This window comes from Piliocolobus tephrosceles, chromosome 21, assembly GCF_002776525.5.
Source record: "Piliocolobus tephrosceles isolate RC106 chromosome 21, ASM277652v3, whole genome shotgun sequence".
NCBI classification, from domain to species: Eukaryota; Metazoa; Chordata; class Mammalia; order Primates; family Cercopithecidae; genus Piliocolobus; species Piliocolobus tephrosceles.
Genome location: NC_045454.1, coordinates 49964045 through 49982181, shown reverse-complemented (window position 1 = coordinate 49982181; position 18137 = coordinate 49964045). Strand labels below are relative to the sequence as shown.

The 18137-nt window shown below is 45.0% G+C and overlaps 1 protein-coding gene across 1 annotated transcript in view; it reads left to right on the top strand.

Moving 5' to 3' along the window:
* The window catches only part of ZNF555 (zinc finger protein 555), an 8193-nt gene extending 430 nt beyond the window's left edge, over positions 1 to 7763 (top strand). The window contains exons 2-4 of the mRNA XM_031934730.1: positions 3157 to 3283; positions 4073 to 4256; positions 4984 to 7763. Coding sequence (XP_031790590.1) covers positions 3157 to 3283; positions 4073 to 4256; positions 4984 to 6556 — 1884 coding nt within the window. The 3' untranslated portion in view covers positions 6557 to 7763. The remainder of the gene's footprint in view (positions 1 to 3156; positions 3284 to 4072; positions 4257 to 4983) is intronic.
* The last annotated feature ends 10374 nt before the right edge of the window (positions 7764 to 18137 follow it).

Below are 18137 nucleotides of genomic sequence, written 5' to 3'. Positions count from 1 at the left end.
GTGGTGGCGGGCGCCTGTAGTCCCAGCCACTCGGGAGGCTGAGGCAGGAGAATGGTATGAACCTGGAAAGTGGAGTTTGCAGTGAGCCAAGATCGCGCCACCGCACTCCAGCCTGGGCAACAGAGCAAAACTCCATCTCAGGAAAAAAACAAAACAAAACAAAAAGCCTGGACTGTCCCCTGCTTCCCCAGAGTTTACCCAAAATTGCTTTCCAGCCTTGGGAATTGACTTAACTTTCTTTCCCTCCCAGTGCAGCACAAACTTTTACCATTTTCCTCACCCAAAGCTTACCTTTCAGAACATGGGGGCCCTTTCCCCTATGCAGAGGAGAGAACAAAAACCAAAGGCTGCTCTTTGTTTTCTTGTCTCACAGCCTGCATGGCCAAAAACAGCCAGGACATCCAGCAGGCCCACCCTGCTGGAGCTGGGTCTGTCATTTCTCCCTCCGTCAACCGTTAACTCTCAGAGCAGACAGCTCAGCTGCTGTTTCATACCATGAATAGGCTCCAAACGCCACGCAGGCACCAGAGGCTCACCATCCCTTACGCCTTCATCCGTCCTTTTCCCAAACAGTGCTTTTGCCATATTTCAGTGAGTCAGGCTCATTCTAGCAAATCCCACCTCCGATGCCAACGGTGTCAGCGTCCCCAGGACCACCCTGCACCCTGCTAGCAGGATTCACAGGGCTCCACGTACAGCCATACTGATGACTATGATTTGATACAACAAAAGGACACACAGCAAAATCAGCATTGGGAAAAGGCACATGGGGAGAAGTGCCAAAGAAACCCGATGAAGCTTTTCAGAGTCCTTTCCCAGTGGATGCAGAACGCACCTCATTCCCCCAGCAATGAGTTGTGACAACACCTGTGAAATGTCCCCCAAAGAAGCTCATTGGAGACTCGGTGCCCAGGAGTTTTTTCAGATGAAGTCTTACACTGTTGCCCAGGCTGGAGTGCAGTGGCACAATCTTGGCTCACTGCAACCTCCACCTCCCGAGTTCGAGCTGTTCTCCTGCCTCAACCTCCCAAATAGCTGGGATTACAGGCACCGGCCACCACGCCTGGCTAATTTTGTATTTTTAGTAGAGACGGGGTTTCACCATGTTGGCCGGGCTGATCTCAAACTCCTGACCTCAAGTGATCCCTGCCTCAGCCTCCCAAAGTACTGGGGTGACAAGTGGGAGCCGCTGCGTCTGGCCAGTGTCCAGGATTTTAATTGCTGGCTCATCACATAAGCATCCCCTGCCTGGTGTGTACACAGATTCCATATTTCCAGAAGGAAAGCAGTTGTTCAGCATTAACAGTGGTGTTTGCACCATGAGTAATCTGAATTAGGGTGGTGCGAACCTTCCCAAAACCCAGGTTCCCAGACACCAGCTAAGGGCAACGTTGCCGGAAAGCCTTCCTAAAGATAAAGTCTTAAGGCCCACAATGTTAACTTCTTTCTGCATGATGGGAACTTTATTATTAAAATACACTGCAAATACTGCAAATACACTGTACTGCGAGCAATTAAGACTGACCCAGGGAGCTCACATTATCCTGTGCCAGTACGAGGGTCCCATAGGTACTCTGCTGCTCCGTGAATAGGGATGGATGTTCTAGCATCAGAATTGCTGCGTGACAGTCTTTTGTCTCCTGCTGATAGATGGTAAGTAATGAGTTGATCTTTCTCAGAAAGCAGGTTTGAAGGAACTGGGCATCTTGGGGTTTCCATGCACCTGTGCCCAATATGCAATATGGAAATGAGAAATTGAGAGTGCAGCCTCTAGAGTGATATGTGAGAAATCGCTTCCTCCTGGAATTTTTTATTTTTCTTTTTATTTTTTTTTCCTCCTCGAATTTTTGAGACACAGAATTTTCTAGGAAGGCACTACTGAGTCCTTTATGTCTTTTATAACCATGGAAAATTTGTAATTAAATGGTTTGGACTTCAGTTACCTCCTTTGCAAAGTGGGACTCTTAGCCTTATCCTTAAGGTTAGCAAGAATACTTTTTTTTTTTTTTGAGACTGAGTCCTGCTCTATCACCCAGGCTGGAGTATAGTGGCATGATCTCAGCACACTGCAACCTCTGCCTCCCAGGTTCAAGCAGTTCTCGTGCCTCAGCCTCCCAAGTAGCTGAGACTACAGGCATGCACCACCATGCCTTGCTAATTTTTTTTTTTTTTTTTTTTTTTAATTTTTAGTAGAGATGGAGTTTCACCATGTTGGCCAGGCTGGTTTTGAACTCCTGACCTCAAATGATCTGCCTGCCTTGGCCTCCCAAAGTACTAGGATTACAGGCATGAGCCATCACACCCAGCCCGAATACTTTTTTTGGCTCCGGTGAAGAGAACTGTATTGACATTGTGTACACCTCACTCTGTGCATATTTATTGAGTGAGTGTGCCTGTGTGTATGAGAGAGAGAGAGCGTGTGAGAGAGACAGAACCCAGAATTAATTGTTGGGCTTCCGTCACTGAGGCTCCAAGTATAGGGAATGTGTGGAGGTCCTTGTTCTCATGTCTTTTTCGTCTTTCCTAAGGTCTAATTTCTCAATAACTTCTAGTTTCCAAGTTAAAATTAATACTTCTCAAAAGGATGTTTTCATTCAGCCAGTTGGACCTGGAGTTCTTTAAGACGCTATGGCTACCTGGCCTTTGTTGCCACTTGGGTCCTGTCAGGCCCCTTGGCCTGATGTTTGGTGAAGGAAACAGAAGAGAATGTTCCCAGTCCTTCCGTGTTTTTATCCCATAAAACTTCATTCAGTTTTGACCCTGTGCTTTGCGTGGTGCAGAATGATGATGTGTGCAGCAGGGGAGGAGCTGAAACGGTTTGTGTGACAAAGGACTGATGGTCTTAAAATACAAGTATTTGTCTTATTTGTATAGCATTTGTTTGATATCTCCAATGTGGTCTGAATCCTTTTGATAGAGAGTAATGTCTTCATTTGGTCACAGTAAAAGTATAGAGATAAATTCAGTGTGTTAATGGTCCTGTGAAATCTATGAGGAAGTGAGTGTAGAGTAGACAGAAGGAAGAGGTGTGACAACTGAGTCACAGGGTAGATGTCGGGGACCACAGAATCTTTTTTGAACTGCATACGATATAAGTACAATGCTCCTGGGCTCTCAGTCTCAACCATCCTCCCATAAATATGTTGAATGTTTTAGGACTCAGTGGTCTTTGAGGATGTGGCTGTGGACTTCACCCTGGAGGAATGGGCTTTGCTGGATTCTGCTCAGAGGGACCTGTACAGAGATGTGATGCTGGAGACCTTTCAGAACCTGGCCTCAGTAGGTAAGGATGACATCATTCCTTCCTTCACGTAGCTACTTAGAGAACAAGTATTTCTTACACATCAGACCTGTTCCAGGGCTTGGAATGTGGAAAGGGAATACATTGGTAAATAAGACAGACATAGTCACAGCTGTCATAGAGCTAGAATGTAATGGTTTTCCATGAGAATGAGAATCGGTATTTCAGCTTTTTCTTTTTGTAAGTAAAGCTCCCTTCATGTCGTCATGGATAGAGCTTTGAGAGGCCTAGTGAAGTTTGTTTTTGCAAGCCAGTGAAAATTTGATTTTTTTGTTTGTTTGTTGTTGTTTTTGAAATGGAGTCTCACTGTATCACCCAGGCTGGAGTGCAGTGGTACAATCTCGACTCACTGCAATCTCTGCCTCCCAGGTTCAAGCAGTTATATGCCTCAGCCACCCAAGTAGCTGGGATTATAGGCGAGCGCCACCATGCCCAGCCAATTTTTGTATTTTTAGTAGTGACGGACTTTCACCATGTCAGCCAGGCTGGTCTTGAACTCCTGACCTTGTGATCTACCCGCCTTGGCCTCCCAAAGTGCTGGGATTACCGGTGTGAGCCACCGCATCTGGCTGTGATTATTTTTTTTTAATAATTTTTTTGCTTACCAATACTATGTTTATTGAGTTGTTTACCATTTTGACCATTTTGTGTTTGATTTGCTTACCATTTTGACCATTTTGTGTTTGATGAAGTCCTGAGATAGCTAAACTCCTCAGTGTCATTTTCAGCTAACAGGTGCCTTCTTATGATTTGTTGACTTTTTGGTTTCAGATGATGAAACTCAATTTAAGGCCAGTGGGTCAGTTTCTCAGCAGGATATTTATGGAGAAAAAATACCCAAGGAATCTAAAATAGCTGCGTTCACCAGAAATGTTTCCTGGGCCTCTGTTTTAGGAAAAATTTGGGACAGTCTTAGCATTGAAGATCAGCCCACAAAGCGGTGGAGAAATCTCAGGTGAGTTGCACTCACAAGGGAACACAGTATTTCAGGAGAGAATCTTAGTCTGTCATTAAACTTTAAAAAAGCAAGTCAACAGAAAACTCATACAAGCCTAGCTCCAAATTTAATACACAGAATTTTTACAAAAAATATTTCTTTAAATGTGACATAGACAGCAAGTGACATTAGAAACATAATTCAGATGGAAACCATTATCAAGAAACCCTGGGCCAGGCACTGTGGCTCACGCCTATAATCCTAGCACTTTGGGAGACTGAGGTGGGCAGATCACTTGAGGCCAGGAGTTCCAGACCAGCCTGGTGAATGTGGTGAAACCCTGTCTCTACTAAATATACAAAAATTAGCAGGGCATGGTGCTGCAGGCCTATAATCCCAGCTGCTTAGGAGGCTGACGCAGAATTGCATGAACCCAGGAGGCAGAGGTTGCAGTGAGCTGAGACTGTGCCACTGCACTCTAGCCTGGGTAACAGAGCGAGACTCTGTCTCAAAAAAAAAAAAAGAAAGAAAGAAAAGAAAAGAAAAGAAACCCTATACATAAGAAACACCGTTTTAATAATGGCAGTGGTCAGACCATCTTCCAGAGCATTCAGTTTATTTCATTTTCAGACAATTCACATAGGGTGAAAAACCTATGCTTTCAGTGAAAATGGTTAAAATGCAATACTTCCTAATAAATACTAACAAATCATTATTAAACCAGTAACATGCTTCTCATTTTCAGTAGAAATCATGTGTTGGAGAGACTCTGTGAAAGTAACGATCAATGTGGAGAAGTCTTCAGCCAGATTCCACATCTTAATCTGTACAAGAAAATTCCACCTGGAGTAAAACAGTGTGAATACAACACGTACGGAAAAGTCTTCATGCATCACCGCACATCCCTCAAGAGTCCCATCACAGTTCACGCTGGACACAAACTATATCACTGCCAGGAATGTGGGCAGGCCTACAATTGTCGTTCACACCTAAGAATGCATGTGAGAACCCACAATGGAGAGAGACCCTATGTGTGTAAATTATGTGGGAAAACCTTTCCTCGTACTTCCTCCCTCAATCGGCATGTAAGGATTCACACTGCTGAGAAAACCTACGAATGTGAACAATGTGGGAAAGCCTTCATTGACTTCTCTAGTCTTACTAGTCATCTCAGAAGTCACACCGGAGAGAAGCCGTATAAGTGTAAGGAATGTGGGAAAGCTTTCAGTTACTCCTCAACGTTTCGAAGACACACAATCACACACACTGGCGAGAAGCCATATAAATGTCAGGAATGTGGGGAAGCCTTTAGTTATTCCTCAACTTTTCGAAGACATATGATTTCACACACTGGAGAGAAGCCACATAAATGTAAAGAATGTGGGGAAGCCTTCAGTTATTCTTCGACTTTTCGAAGACACATGATAACACACACTGGAGAGAAACCCTACGAATGCAAACAGTGTGGGAAAACCTTCATTTATCTCCAGTCCTTTCGAAGACATGAGAGGATTCACACTGGAGAGAAACCCTACGAATGCAAACAGTGTGGGAAAACCTTCATTTATCCCCAGTCCTTTCGAAGACATGAAAGGACTCATGGTGGAGAGAAACCCTATGAATGCAACCAGTGCGGGAAAGCATTCAGTCACCCCTCATCCTTTCGAGGACACATGAGAGTGCACACTGGAGAGAAACCCTATGAGTGCAAGCAATGTGGGAAAACTTTCAACTGGCCCATATCTTTACGAAAGCATATGAGGACACACGCTAGGGAGAAGCCCTATGAATGTAAGCAGTGTGGAAAAGCCTTCAGCTTGTCCGCTTGCTTTCGAGAACATGTGAGAATGCACCCTGAAGACAAATCCTATGAATGCAAGCTATGTGGGAAAGCTTTCTATTGCCACATATCCTTACAAAAACATATGAGAAGGCATACCGCAGAGAAACTCTATGAATGCAAGCAGTGTGGGAAAGCTTTCAGCTGGCCTGAACTTTTGCAACAACATGTGAGAACGCACACTGTAGAGAAGCCCTATGAATGTAAGGAATGTGGGAAGGTCTTCAAATGGCCGTCGTCTTTACCAATACATATGAGACTGCACACTGGAGAGAAACCTTATCAATGTAAGCATTGTGGGAAAGCATTCAATTGTTCCTCATCCTTAAGACGACATGTGAGAATACACACTACAGACAAACAGTACAAGTGTAATATGGGACATCCTCCTACAAATGAATTCATGTGCAGTGCTTCAGAAAAGTCACACCAGGAGAGAGATCTGATCAAAGTTGTAAATATGGTGTTGCCTTTATGAGTTCCTTATCCTGAAAGTGGACACTTAAGGAGCGTGTCTGTAGTTCATTTGCAAGTAAACATTTAGGTGAAAAATAATTCTCCAAATACTCTTAGCTATTCTACATGAATTTTAACAGGTAGTTTCTTTTCTTACAATTCAGTTAATAAAACTTTCATCTTAGAGTGTTTTGGACTTATGGAGGATTTGCAGTGCATTTTTAATATGCAAGTAAGTTCAAGTTTAATGTCTTAAATTGTAACTCACCTAGTGCAGGAGGTATTGGACGTCACTTATCTATTATATTTTCCACCTTTCTTGCTGGGAGTATTTTTATTGTTTGGCCAGAGGACCCTTATTCCATTTTCTAAGAAGTAGTTGGCAGAATTTTGTAATTATGCAAAGTTGTCTAAAGAGTATAGTCTCAAATGAATTGTAATTTTTAATGTTTGCCCTTTGCTGTTTGTCTTTGCTAGTGATTGTGAATTGGACAGTAGGCTTTGACTTGTGATATGACAGAGAAATCCGGAGTTGCAGATAGTTCTTCTGCATTGTTATGTCAATGTGGGTAATGTTAGGAACTTCATTTGCTGGAATGCATTTCCTTTATGGTTCCATGTCCAAATTTACCAGTAGCAATAGCTTGAATGAAATTTAGAATGAAGAAGTGAAGAAGTCATTGCTGGGCTTTTGAGGTCACATTAAATGAAGACAGACAGATGCACAGGGGCTTCATGAACATCAGACTTCAGCTTATTTTCCAGATTCTTGTTCCTGCCAATTAAGAGTAACATCAAAAGAAACACTTAAGTGCTCGATTTCCACTGTGTCAGAGGTGTAGTCTTCCACAGACATCTCCATCAACTTGGTATCAGGGCTATGCCTGTGTGGTCAGTCACCTACAGTCTGGATTTTTCTCAAAATCCTGCATGACCTCTTGACCACTGAGTCAGACTGTCTTGTTTGGCAATCTCTGAGCTTCTGATTCTCCCGTTCTGTAGATCTTAACATATTTGCATGGGGTCTAATTTATATAGTGAACACTTTGTTATCTTAATACTTCCAGTGGCTCTGTGATCCTGATTCTACCACGAAAGCCACAGTGTTGCAGCCAAAGAAGAAAAACAACACGGCCAGGCGTGGTGGCTCACGCCTATAATCCCAGCACTTTGGGAGGCCGAGACGGACAGATCACGAGGTCAGGAGATCGAGACCATTCTGGCTAACACGGAGAAATTTTGTCTCTACTAAAAATACAAAAAATTAGCCGGGCATGGTGGTGGGCACCTGTAATCCCAGCTACTCCGGAGGCTGAGGCAGGAGAATGGCATGAACCTGGGAGGTGGAGCTTGCAGTGAGCCGAGATCATGCCACTGCACTCCAGCCTGGGACGACAGAGCAAGACTCTAAAAAAAAAAAAAAAAAAAAAAAATGAGACTTTGTACCCTATTGCATTTTTTAAGTGTGCTGACCCAGTCCTATATGAGAACAAATACCTTCCTCATATATTGGATTTCAGGAGATTTCTTTTACTCGGAGCTAAATGCAGTTGCTTGATATAGATTAAATTATTAGGTTTGATTATGTGTCATTAAAAATAATGTGGATTTTGTTTCAAGGAAAACCTTCTGTAGATATTTCTTAGAAATATCCTATTTAGCTGGGCACAGCAGCTCATGCCTGTAATCCCTGCACTTTGGGAGGCTGAGGTGGACAGATCACTTGAGGTCAGGAGCTAACATGATGAAAACCCATCTCTACTCAAAATACAAAAATTAGCCAGGCATGGTGGTAAGTGCCTGTAACCCCAGCTACTTGGGAGGCTGGGACAGAAGAATCGCTTGAACCCAGGAGGCGGAGGTTGCAGTGAGCCAATTTTGCACCACTACACTCCAGCCTGGGAGACAGGGAAAGACTCCATCTCACAAGCAAAAAAAGAAAAAAATATCCTATTTACTGTGCTTTCAAATTAGTTGTTTAGAGACTATAGTAATTTCCCAGGGCTGCCATAACAAAGTACAGAAACTGGGTGACATAGGAAAACAAACTTTTTGTTTCTCAGTTCTGGAGCCAGAAATCCAGAAACAAGGTATTGGCAGGACCATGCTTTTTCTGAAGATGCTAGGGAAGGATCTGTTTCAGAACTCACCTAGCTTCTGGTAGTTCCTTAGCTTGTAGCAGCATAACTCTAATATTCACATGGCATTCTCCCTCTGTGTGTGTCTCTCCATGTGACAATATTTTTGTACATACACACCACTCATTGGGTTAGGCCCCACTCTACTGCAGTATGATTTCACCTTAACTAATTACGTTGGCAACAACTCTCTTGCCACATACTGAAGTACTGCGAATTAAGATTTCAACATAAAAATTTTGGGAGGCCCAATTCAACGCATAACATTAGAAATGTTATTTTTGTTTACCGAGAGAATTACAGATTTCAAATCAACTTTATAACTTTGTTAATTTAAGCATCTTACATTTTGAATCAGTATTACCAGGTATATACAAATACAGGTATTTTTTGTCATATAAATGTTATTTTTAATTGCTGTATACTTAACATTTGTCCTTAAAATTATTATTATTATTATTATTATTTTTTTTTTTTGAGACAGAGTCTTGCTCTGTCACCTAGGCTGGAGTGCAGTGGCACGACCTTGGCTCACTGCAACCTTTATCTCCCAGATTCAAGTGATTCTCCTGCCTCTCCTCCTGAGTAGTTGGGATTACAGGCCTGCACCACCACACCTAGCTAATTTTTATATTTTTAGTAGAGATGGGGTTTCACCATGTTGGCCAGGCTGGTCTCGAACTCCTGACCTCAGGTGATCTGCCTATGTCGTCCTCCCAAAGTGCTGGGATTACAGGCGTGAGCCACCATGCCTGGCCTAAAATGATTTCTTATTTGTGGTTAATAACAATTAAAAAGCGTAAATAATGATTTTGTCAATGCCCGATACCCAGAAACCACCAGGATCACATTGGTAGTCAAAGAAAATTTGCTGTGTTGAGTTGAAGTTGGAACACATGATCAAGAAAGGACTGTGGCTTGTAGCAGTCACAGATTTGGCCTTGTGTTCTGTGATTTTGGTAAGTGTTCAGGGAAGCCAGGCTTTTGTCTGGATTGGATGTTCTCAGGTCATGAATACAATTCTCTAGGAGCCCCCAAAGTTCTCATCTATAAAGCAGAAGTTAATTGGAGCTGAAAACTGATCAGTAAAGCAGCAGCAACCAGTCATATTGGGGAGAAGAGGGGAATGTTTGATCATTTTTGTGGTTTAGAGGTGAGTTCCAGAACAAAAGAAGACATGTTTGACATCCTCAAACAAGAAAATTTTTTCATGTGTTTTATAGGCCAAGGAGGCAGAAATTTTTGTTTTAATGAGCCAGAAAGCCCCAAAAGCCTATTTTAAGTTTTCTCAGGTATGGTTTTAGCCTCTGAACTTCCAGAATTAACTAGGGAAGAGGAAAAACATGTAACACCTTAGAGTTTCATTAAAGAGCAAGCAATATCCAATAATCTCCATTACTTTCCATGTTAACCTAAGTTTTCATAGCGCTCTATAGATTAATGTGATTTGGCAGTCACTTGTATATCTTAACACCCCCTTACCCATCATTCCCTCTTAGGTGAAGGAAGTTAAGCGCCAGGAACACAGAGTCTTGTATATTCATGTAGCTCATGATGATGGAATCAAGTTTGAAGGCTTAACCTGTGCTTAACCTATATTGGGCATTGTCAAAACTTAAATTTAGTTTAACACTAGAAAGCAAGTATAATTAATTTTACAAATAGGGCATCAAATTTTACAAAAAGACTCCTAAGGCTATATGGTGTTCTTTTTATAAGACATGGAAAAGGCAAAGATAAAGGAAATGAGCAAACTGTTGGTTAGACGTGGGGGATTTGAGTATAAATGGGCATAAGAGTGTTCTATCATGATTGTAGTAGTGAAAAGCATTTATGAAAAGTCATAAGGCTATTCTTAAAATAGCAAATTTTGCTGTATATTTTAAACAATAAAAATGCTTTCAATATGTTAAAGAACTCAAGACCAGGCGCAGTGGCTCATACCTATAATCCCAGCACTTTGGGAAGCTGAGGCGGGAGAATTGCTTGTGGCCAGGAGGTTAAGGCTGCAGTGAACTATGATCATGCACTGCACTCTACACTGGGCAACAGAGCAAGACCCTGTCTCAAAAAAAAAAAAAAAAAGGAATTCAAAACTTTCCTGAAACTTGATATATAAGTTCGCAATAAGACTTCCCTAGCTGGGCGTGGTGAATCATGCCTGTAATCTCAACATTTTGGGAGACTGAAGCAAGAGGATCACTTGAGGTCAGGAGTTAGAGACCAGTCTGGGCAACATAGCAAGACTTCCAACTCTACAAAAACTAAAAAGTGACCCAGGTGGGGTGGTGCATGTCTGGTCCCAGCTACTTGGCAGGCTGAAGCGGATCACTTGAGGCCTGGAGGAGCCATGATCATGCCACTGCACTCCAGCTTGGGCGACAGAGCAAGACTGTCAAAAAAAAAAAAAAAAAAAAGACTTCCCCCACCATCGTGGAATTCTCTGGAGGAAATGTAGGGCTGGATGACAAGGACTTGTGCCTTGTCAGACCCTGTTTGAAACCCAGTCTGAAGTTTTGGAACACCCACAACGGCCATACCTGACTTCATCTCACACACGTAACAGGAAAGAAAAGGGAGGTCTTCCAGAATCTGTTGAGTTTACACCAGGTTCCTCCCATTGGATCTTTGGGAATGCTGTGGTTCTGAAAGATAAAACGGGGACCCTACACTTCTTCCTAGGAATACCTTGCCTGGGAGCATCCTGATCCTGTCTTCAGACAAGGGGCATCCACATCTTGTCTTCTAGGGCCTTTCTTGAGGCCCCTTCCAGCTCCAAAGTTCTCATCTCAAGCTCAGTTCTGTCTTCATGCTGCGAAACGTCTTTAGGGATCCCCAAACTCCTCTTGCTGTTGGGAACACGTGGCAGTCGCGTGTTGTGAGGTGAGATAGAAGAGGCAGTGGCAGAACCCATACCATGGAGACACGTCCATCAGCCACAGCAGCTCCTGCTACTGCAGAAATCCATAGGCACAATCACACACCTCCCATCTCCCATGACATCATAAAGATGCCCAGCTGGGACCCACCTACAGTGATGGGGCGATGGGGTTTCACCTGCAGACGGGCAAACAGGCACTCCTCCTCACTGTCCCAGTCACCTGACGTGCCTTCGCTGCATACTCAGGGCGTGACGCCCCCAGGAAGTGCCCATCGCGCCCCAAGCTCCTTATGTGCTCCCTCCAGCACTCCCGGAAGTGCCTTACTAACGCCTCACTAGAGCGCATGCACCCTTCTCAGGTGCGCCCCACGGCGCACAGCGCCAGCTTATTAGCCGGCGGGAAGTGGAGTTCCGAAGAGAAGCCCCACAGTCTCCGGAAGCCCCGCCCTGCAGATTGTTCCCAGGATGCAACACGGGCTCGCGTCTAAAAGAGCTGTGCTTTGTTGGGACTCTCTGGGAGTTTCCGCCTTGGACAAACTGCGCAGGCGCACTTAGGCGAGGCGGGGCGACTGTAAGAAGCGGAGATATCAAGAGTGGTACTGGAATGGCGGAAGCTCTCCTCTTGCCCTATTCAGCTTCCGGTGTGGTGGGTCCCGGATGTTGCGTGTCTGTGGCGGGTAGACAGCCTGAGCTCCAGAGGCCTCCATCTTGTAATGGTGGATGTATGTGAGTGGACACGACAGACGGGGAAGGACCCTGATGGTCCGAGGTACCCTTCACAGCAAGTAGAAGGCACTGCTGTGAATATGGTGACATCAGAGGTGACTGCAAAAAAGGACGGGGCAGCCGAGGAGGAAGAGATACCAGTGATGTCCTAACTGAGCTCCCTGGGTCTGGTAGTGAGGAGCTCTTTCTTAGAATTTGAGTGGGGTCAGGGGCTACAGCATCATGACTCTTGTCCTGTCGTGGACTCAGGCTCCCTGTTCCCAGGTTCTTATGTAGACAGTGAGGGCTCAGGAAGGCTCCCACCACCATCACCATCACTCCAGCAAAACGGCTGAAGGACCTTCTTTTAGGGTTCGGGGGCTCACCTCCTCCCACAAGGGATGGCTGTGAAGACAACTCATTCTCTGACTTTCAGATGGATGTGGCCCTCTGATGAGATGTGTGCACACCTCACCGAATGCATATGTCTGTTGAGCCTGGACATTAAGTATCTATTGATATTCTTCTGTGTAACAGGTGATGCCCTAGGTGCTGCAGTGAACAGAAGAGACAAAATATCCTTGGTCCCTTAAAGCTAATGTCGTAGGGGCCAATAAAAACAAAACAAGGGATGCAAGTCAAGTGCACTTTGTATGGACAGTGGTAATTCCTAAGAAGAAAAACAAAAATGGGGATAAAGGGTGCAGAGGGCCTGTACTGTGTGTCTGTTACCACCTCTGGGACTCTGTCTCTTGAGTGTGCTTGGGTATGTCCACCTGTTTTTCCTAGTGACAAAGTCTGGGTGATTCTGTGGGGACATATATTGGTGTGTCTGGGAGGTCCTGTGTGTCTCAGTGGTGGTCCCTGTTTTCAGGAAGGAGTGTCTGTGAATGTCCATGTGTCACTGCACGGCTGTGATTTTTCTCTGTCTCTGTGTTTTCCAGTCTTTGTGTGATGAAATACAAAGGCCTAGCAGGCTCAGAGTTATTAATGAATTGTACTTAAGCATTTAGATGCATATATTTATTGTACTATTAAATTCTTCCAATATATAGTTAAAAAAAAAAAAGCTTCACAGTTGTTTTAGTAAGGTTATGTGAATTTTTTCAGGGAGTGGGAGACCGAGTCTCGATCCATTGCCCAGGCTACAGTGCAATGGTGCAGTCTCAGCTCACTGCAACCTCTGTCTCCCATGTTCAAGCAATTCTCGTGTCTTAGCCTCCCAAGTAGCTGGGATTACAGGTGTGTGCCACCACGCCCAGCTAATTTTTTTGTATTTTTAGTAGAGATGGAGTTTCACTGTGTTGGCCAGGCTGGTCTCAAACTCCTGATCTCAAGTGATCCTCCACCCACCTCGGCCTCCCAAAGTGCTGGGATTACAGGCATGAGCCACTGTGCCCAGCCTCAAGTTGATTTTTTAAAGTTTGGCATTCATTGTTTATTTTAAAAACAACAATTGGGCAGGGATCAGAGGCTCACACCTGTAATTCCAGCACTTTGATATGTCGAGACAGCTGGATTCCTTGAGCTCAGGAGTTCAAGACCAGGCTGGGCAACTTGGAGATACTCCATCTCTGCAAAACATATGGAAATGAGTCAGGTGTGGTGAGGCTCACCTGTAGTCCCAGCTAATCAGGAGGCTGAAGCTGGAGGATAGCTTGGACCCAGGAGGTCGAGGCTGCAATAAGCCGTGATTGTGCCACTGCACTCCAACCTGGAAATAAGAGCAAGACCTTATCTCAAGCAATCAAAAAAATCCTATCTCAAGCAGACAAAAACAGTCATATTTTATTTTAAAATATGTATGAAATGAGTAGAATTATTAACAGGAAGCCTGTTTTCTAAATGGTAACCCTTTAAACACTGATTCTTATGGAAGTGGCCAGTACTTTTTGTAAATCATAAAACATGAATGTTTTCTTCAATTTGGTGTGTAAATAAATATCAGAGTTTGCACTTCCGTTGGTTCTTAAATAGAATATTTTCAGAAATGGAAGCATATAAAATGCATCAGGAGTTTTGACCCAATTCCCCAGTGATTGATGGAGGCCAGCCAATCCTCAATTGCACCTCAGAACCTGCCATTAAATTTAAAATAGAAGATCAGAAACTAAACTTCTAAATTGACAGTGGTCCGACTTTCTCTGCCAGCTTCTCAGAGGACTCATCTCTACTGTCACTTTTAATTCTGTTCAAGCTGTCAGAGTCTTTAGGCAACCTGTTTCGTTACCCACGTCTCAGGCCACACCAACATCCTTAGTTTTGATTAACACTCATTATAGCTTTCTAGTTTCTGAAGCCTCACCGGTAAACTGTCTAGGTAGAGATTTGTTACATCAATTGAATGCCATCATACAATGTAATGGGAAAGGTGTTTTTATCCCCTTGACCTCAGACCAAACCTCAAACTTTCTGTTTTCCCTGATTGAGACGCATCCTCTGAAGAGGATGCAACCTCAAGTGATATTCCAATTACTTCCAGTTACTGACGTTCCAATTAGTCTCTGGGCCTCATATGCAAATGAAGTTGCATCGCTACAGAGCACAGAGACTGTGCACGTTGCCTGGAAAAGGAATAAGCCTTTTCAACCAAGAGCTCAATGCCCTCTTGTGTCAATATGCAGAACAAGGAACTGAATCTATACTGGACTGTGTTACAGCAGAGTGTCCATTAACTTTACCTTCTCCCACTGTAACACCCCAGTCTTGCCAGTAAAAATGAGAAAGGAAGTTTGATTTTGATGAGAACCAAATTTACCCATTTTAGAAAATCTAATAGCCATAATTCTTGTAGTTCCTCACCACCCTACAGTTCCCAATACAACCACTATTTTTACCCCAGTTCCTGCTTATGCAGCCTGGTTTGCATGAGTGGACCTCTGCTCAGCTGTCTTTTCCATTCTTCTGCACCCTGATTCACTGCTCCTCTGTGCAGCTCTCTTTAGAGGACAGTGGGCATGGCCTGCATACCTCAGGAATATTGTGGCTCCCCCATCAGTGTTTTCCCAAGTCCTTAAGGCTTGCTCAGACTTGTAACTTTTTTTTTTTTTTTTTTTTTTTTGAGACGGAGTCTCGGTCTGTCGCCCAGGTTGGAGTGCAGTGGCCGGATCTCAGCTCACTGCAAGCTCCGCCTCCCGGGTCCACGCCATTCTCCTGCCTCAGCCTCCCCAGTAGCTGAGACTACAGGCGCCCGCCACCTCGCCTGGCTAGTTTTTTTGTATTTTTTAGTAGAGACGGGGTTTCACCAGGTTAGCCAGGATGGTCTTGATATCCCGACCTCGTGATCCACCCATCTCGGCCTCCCAAAGTGCTGGGATTACAGGCTTGAGCCACCGCGCCCGGCCCAGACTTGTAACTTTTATCCAAGGCCCTACTCTTGTTCAGTATACTGATAATCTCTTTGTAGCCAAGCTAAGCAAGGTGGTCTTACGGATTTCCTCGTTCTCCAAGAGACACTAACTGAATTAGGCCATAAAGCCTGGCAATCTAAATTTCAGTGGGTGCAGATAGTTACTACTTAGGATGTGAGATATCTCAGGGCACCCAAATCTCAGCCAGAATGCCTGAATCAATTTTATCCATTACTGTCCCCAGAATAAAAGCAGGTATGGGCCAGGTGCAGGGGCTCATGCCTGTAATCCTGGCACTTTGGGAGGCCGAGATGGGCGGATCATGAGGTCACGAGATCGAGACCATCCTGGCTAACACAGTGAGATCTTGTCTCCACTAAAAATACAAAAAATTAGCCGGGCGTGGGGGCAGGCACCTGTAGTCCCAGCTACTTGGGAGACAGAGGCAGGAGAATTGCTTGAACCCAGGAGGCACAGGTTGCAGTGAGCCAAGATCATGCCGTTGCACTCCAGCCTGGGCAACAGAGTGAGACTCTGTCTTAAACAAACAAAAACAGACATGTATAATTCTAGGAGCAGCTGGCTATCTTCACTGAGAATCCCTAATTATGCTGCCTTTGCTAAACCTCTGTATGCCGTCTTTTCAGATCTGCCTCAGAGCCTATTATCTGCACCTCAGAGACATCGACCTTCTTTGGTTTTTTTTTTGTTTTTTGTTTTTATTTTTGAGACGGAGTTTCGCTCTCTCACACAGGCTGGAGTGCAGTGGCCGGATCTCAGCTCACTGCAAGCTCCGCCTCCTGGGTTTACGCCATTCTCCTGCCTCAGCCTCCGGAGTAGCTGGGACTACAGGCGCCCGCCACCACACCTGGCTAATTTTTTTGTATTTTTAATAGAGACGGGGTTTCACCGTGTTAGCCAGGATAGTCTCGATCTCCTGACCTCGTGATCCGCCTGCCTCGGCCTCCCAAAGTGCTGGGATTACAAGCGTGAGCCACCACACCTGTCCCAGACCTTCTTTGAATTATTACAATTAGCACTGTCCACATGTCTACTCTTGGCTTACCAAAATTGCCAATTTTAACGAACCTTTTCACCTCTATTGCCATGAAAATGATGGGATTGCTGCAGGTATCCCAACAATTGCTGCAGGTATCTGAGAGGTAAAAGACAGCCCTCTCAGATACATTCTATTGCATATTTCTCTTGTTAGTTAGACCCTGTGGCACCAGGCGTGTCTCCATGCATGCCCCCTTGTCCGCATCTTGTAGCTGTAGCTGTGATGCAGGACGTTTTAGTGCTGCTTCACCAGCCAGAGGCCTCTGTGGCCAGTGATGTCCTTGCCCAGGCCTTGCTTGGCTCCGGGATCGCAGCTGGAGATACCTCACCCCCTCAGCCCAGCCGGCTGCACTTACCTTGCATTTGCCACAGGATCTACACTCAGCCCACAGCTGGGTCGGGTGTGCAGTGACCTGCTTCTGCCTTAGGCACCAATGTCTGGATGACGGGAACATGGTGGCACCCAAAAAACTCAGAGGTGCCGTGACCCCAAAGTCCCAGAGGCGGTGTTGCAGCATGCAGCAGCTCTCCTCCCTCCCACCACTTGTAGCATGGTGAGTGGTTGGGTGTGTTTCAGCCCATTTGTGTTACAGCTCATTCAGTCCCGCTGCCCCACTCTGGCCTGCGACTCTGGGGCTGGGCTGGCTCCCCTACTGCTTCCTGTTGCATGGGACAGCTGCCTGGTGCCAGCAGAGGGCAGAGATCCACAATGTTACAGCCTTTTTTGTACCTCTGTTCAGTGGGTCCCCAGTTCTTGTCCTGTGTCCAAGAAGAATGAGGTTATGCTGACAACTGAAGGGTGAACAGGGCAAAGTTTCATTGAGCTACAGCTCTCAACAGAGAGGGGAACCCGAGTTGGGCAGCCCTCTACCTGAAGTCGGGTAGTCTCCCCCACCGGAAGGTGGGTAGTCCCAAAGTCTGTCTGAGCCTGGGGCTTCTCTGGGCTTACAGTGGCAGAACATGTGCTGATTGGTTTGTGAGTGTGCAAAAAAGGCGAAAACAATAAATAAAAGGCACCACTCAAAGATGGGCACAACGGTGCCAAAAAACCACTTAGGGAAGGGTAGGTATATGTAATAGGTGAAGGGTGGCATCAATCACAGGAAAGCTCACAAATGGGAAGAGAGGTTCTCAATCCGGTCCGTGGATTTATCCAAGACTTGTAGCTTGGCCTTCAGGCTTTAAACTGTCTTCGGCTTGAAGGTTGGGTTTCACTGGGGACCCGCCCCTGTCTACCTATGACTTGCCTGCCTCCTGCCACTATCAGCTGCCTCCACAATTGACAGAGTCACACTCTTACATTAGGCTGTCTCATTCAGCTCTGTGTTCCCCATGCCATATCTCCTGTCTAACAAGCTCACAAAACACAGCGCCTCTGTACTCCATGAGAGCCTATGAAGAAGCCTGTTAACAAATCCCTCTATCGTCTCACAGCTTTGTGACACTTTAAATCCTCTACGACCCCCACCC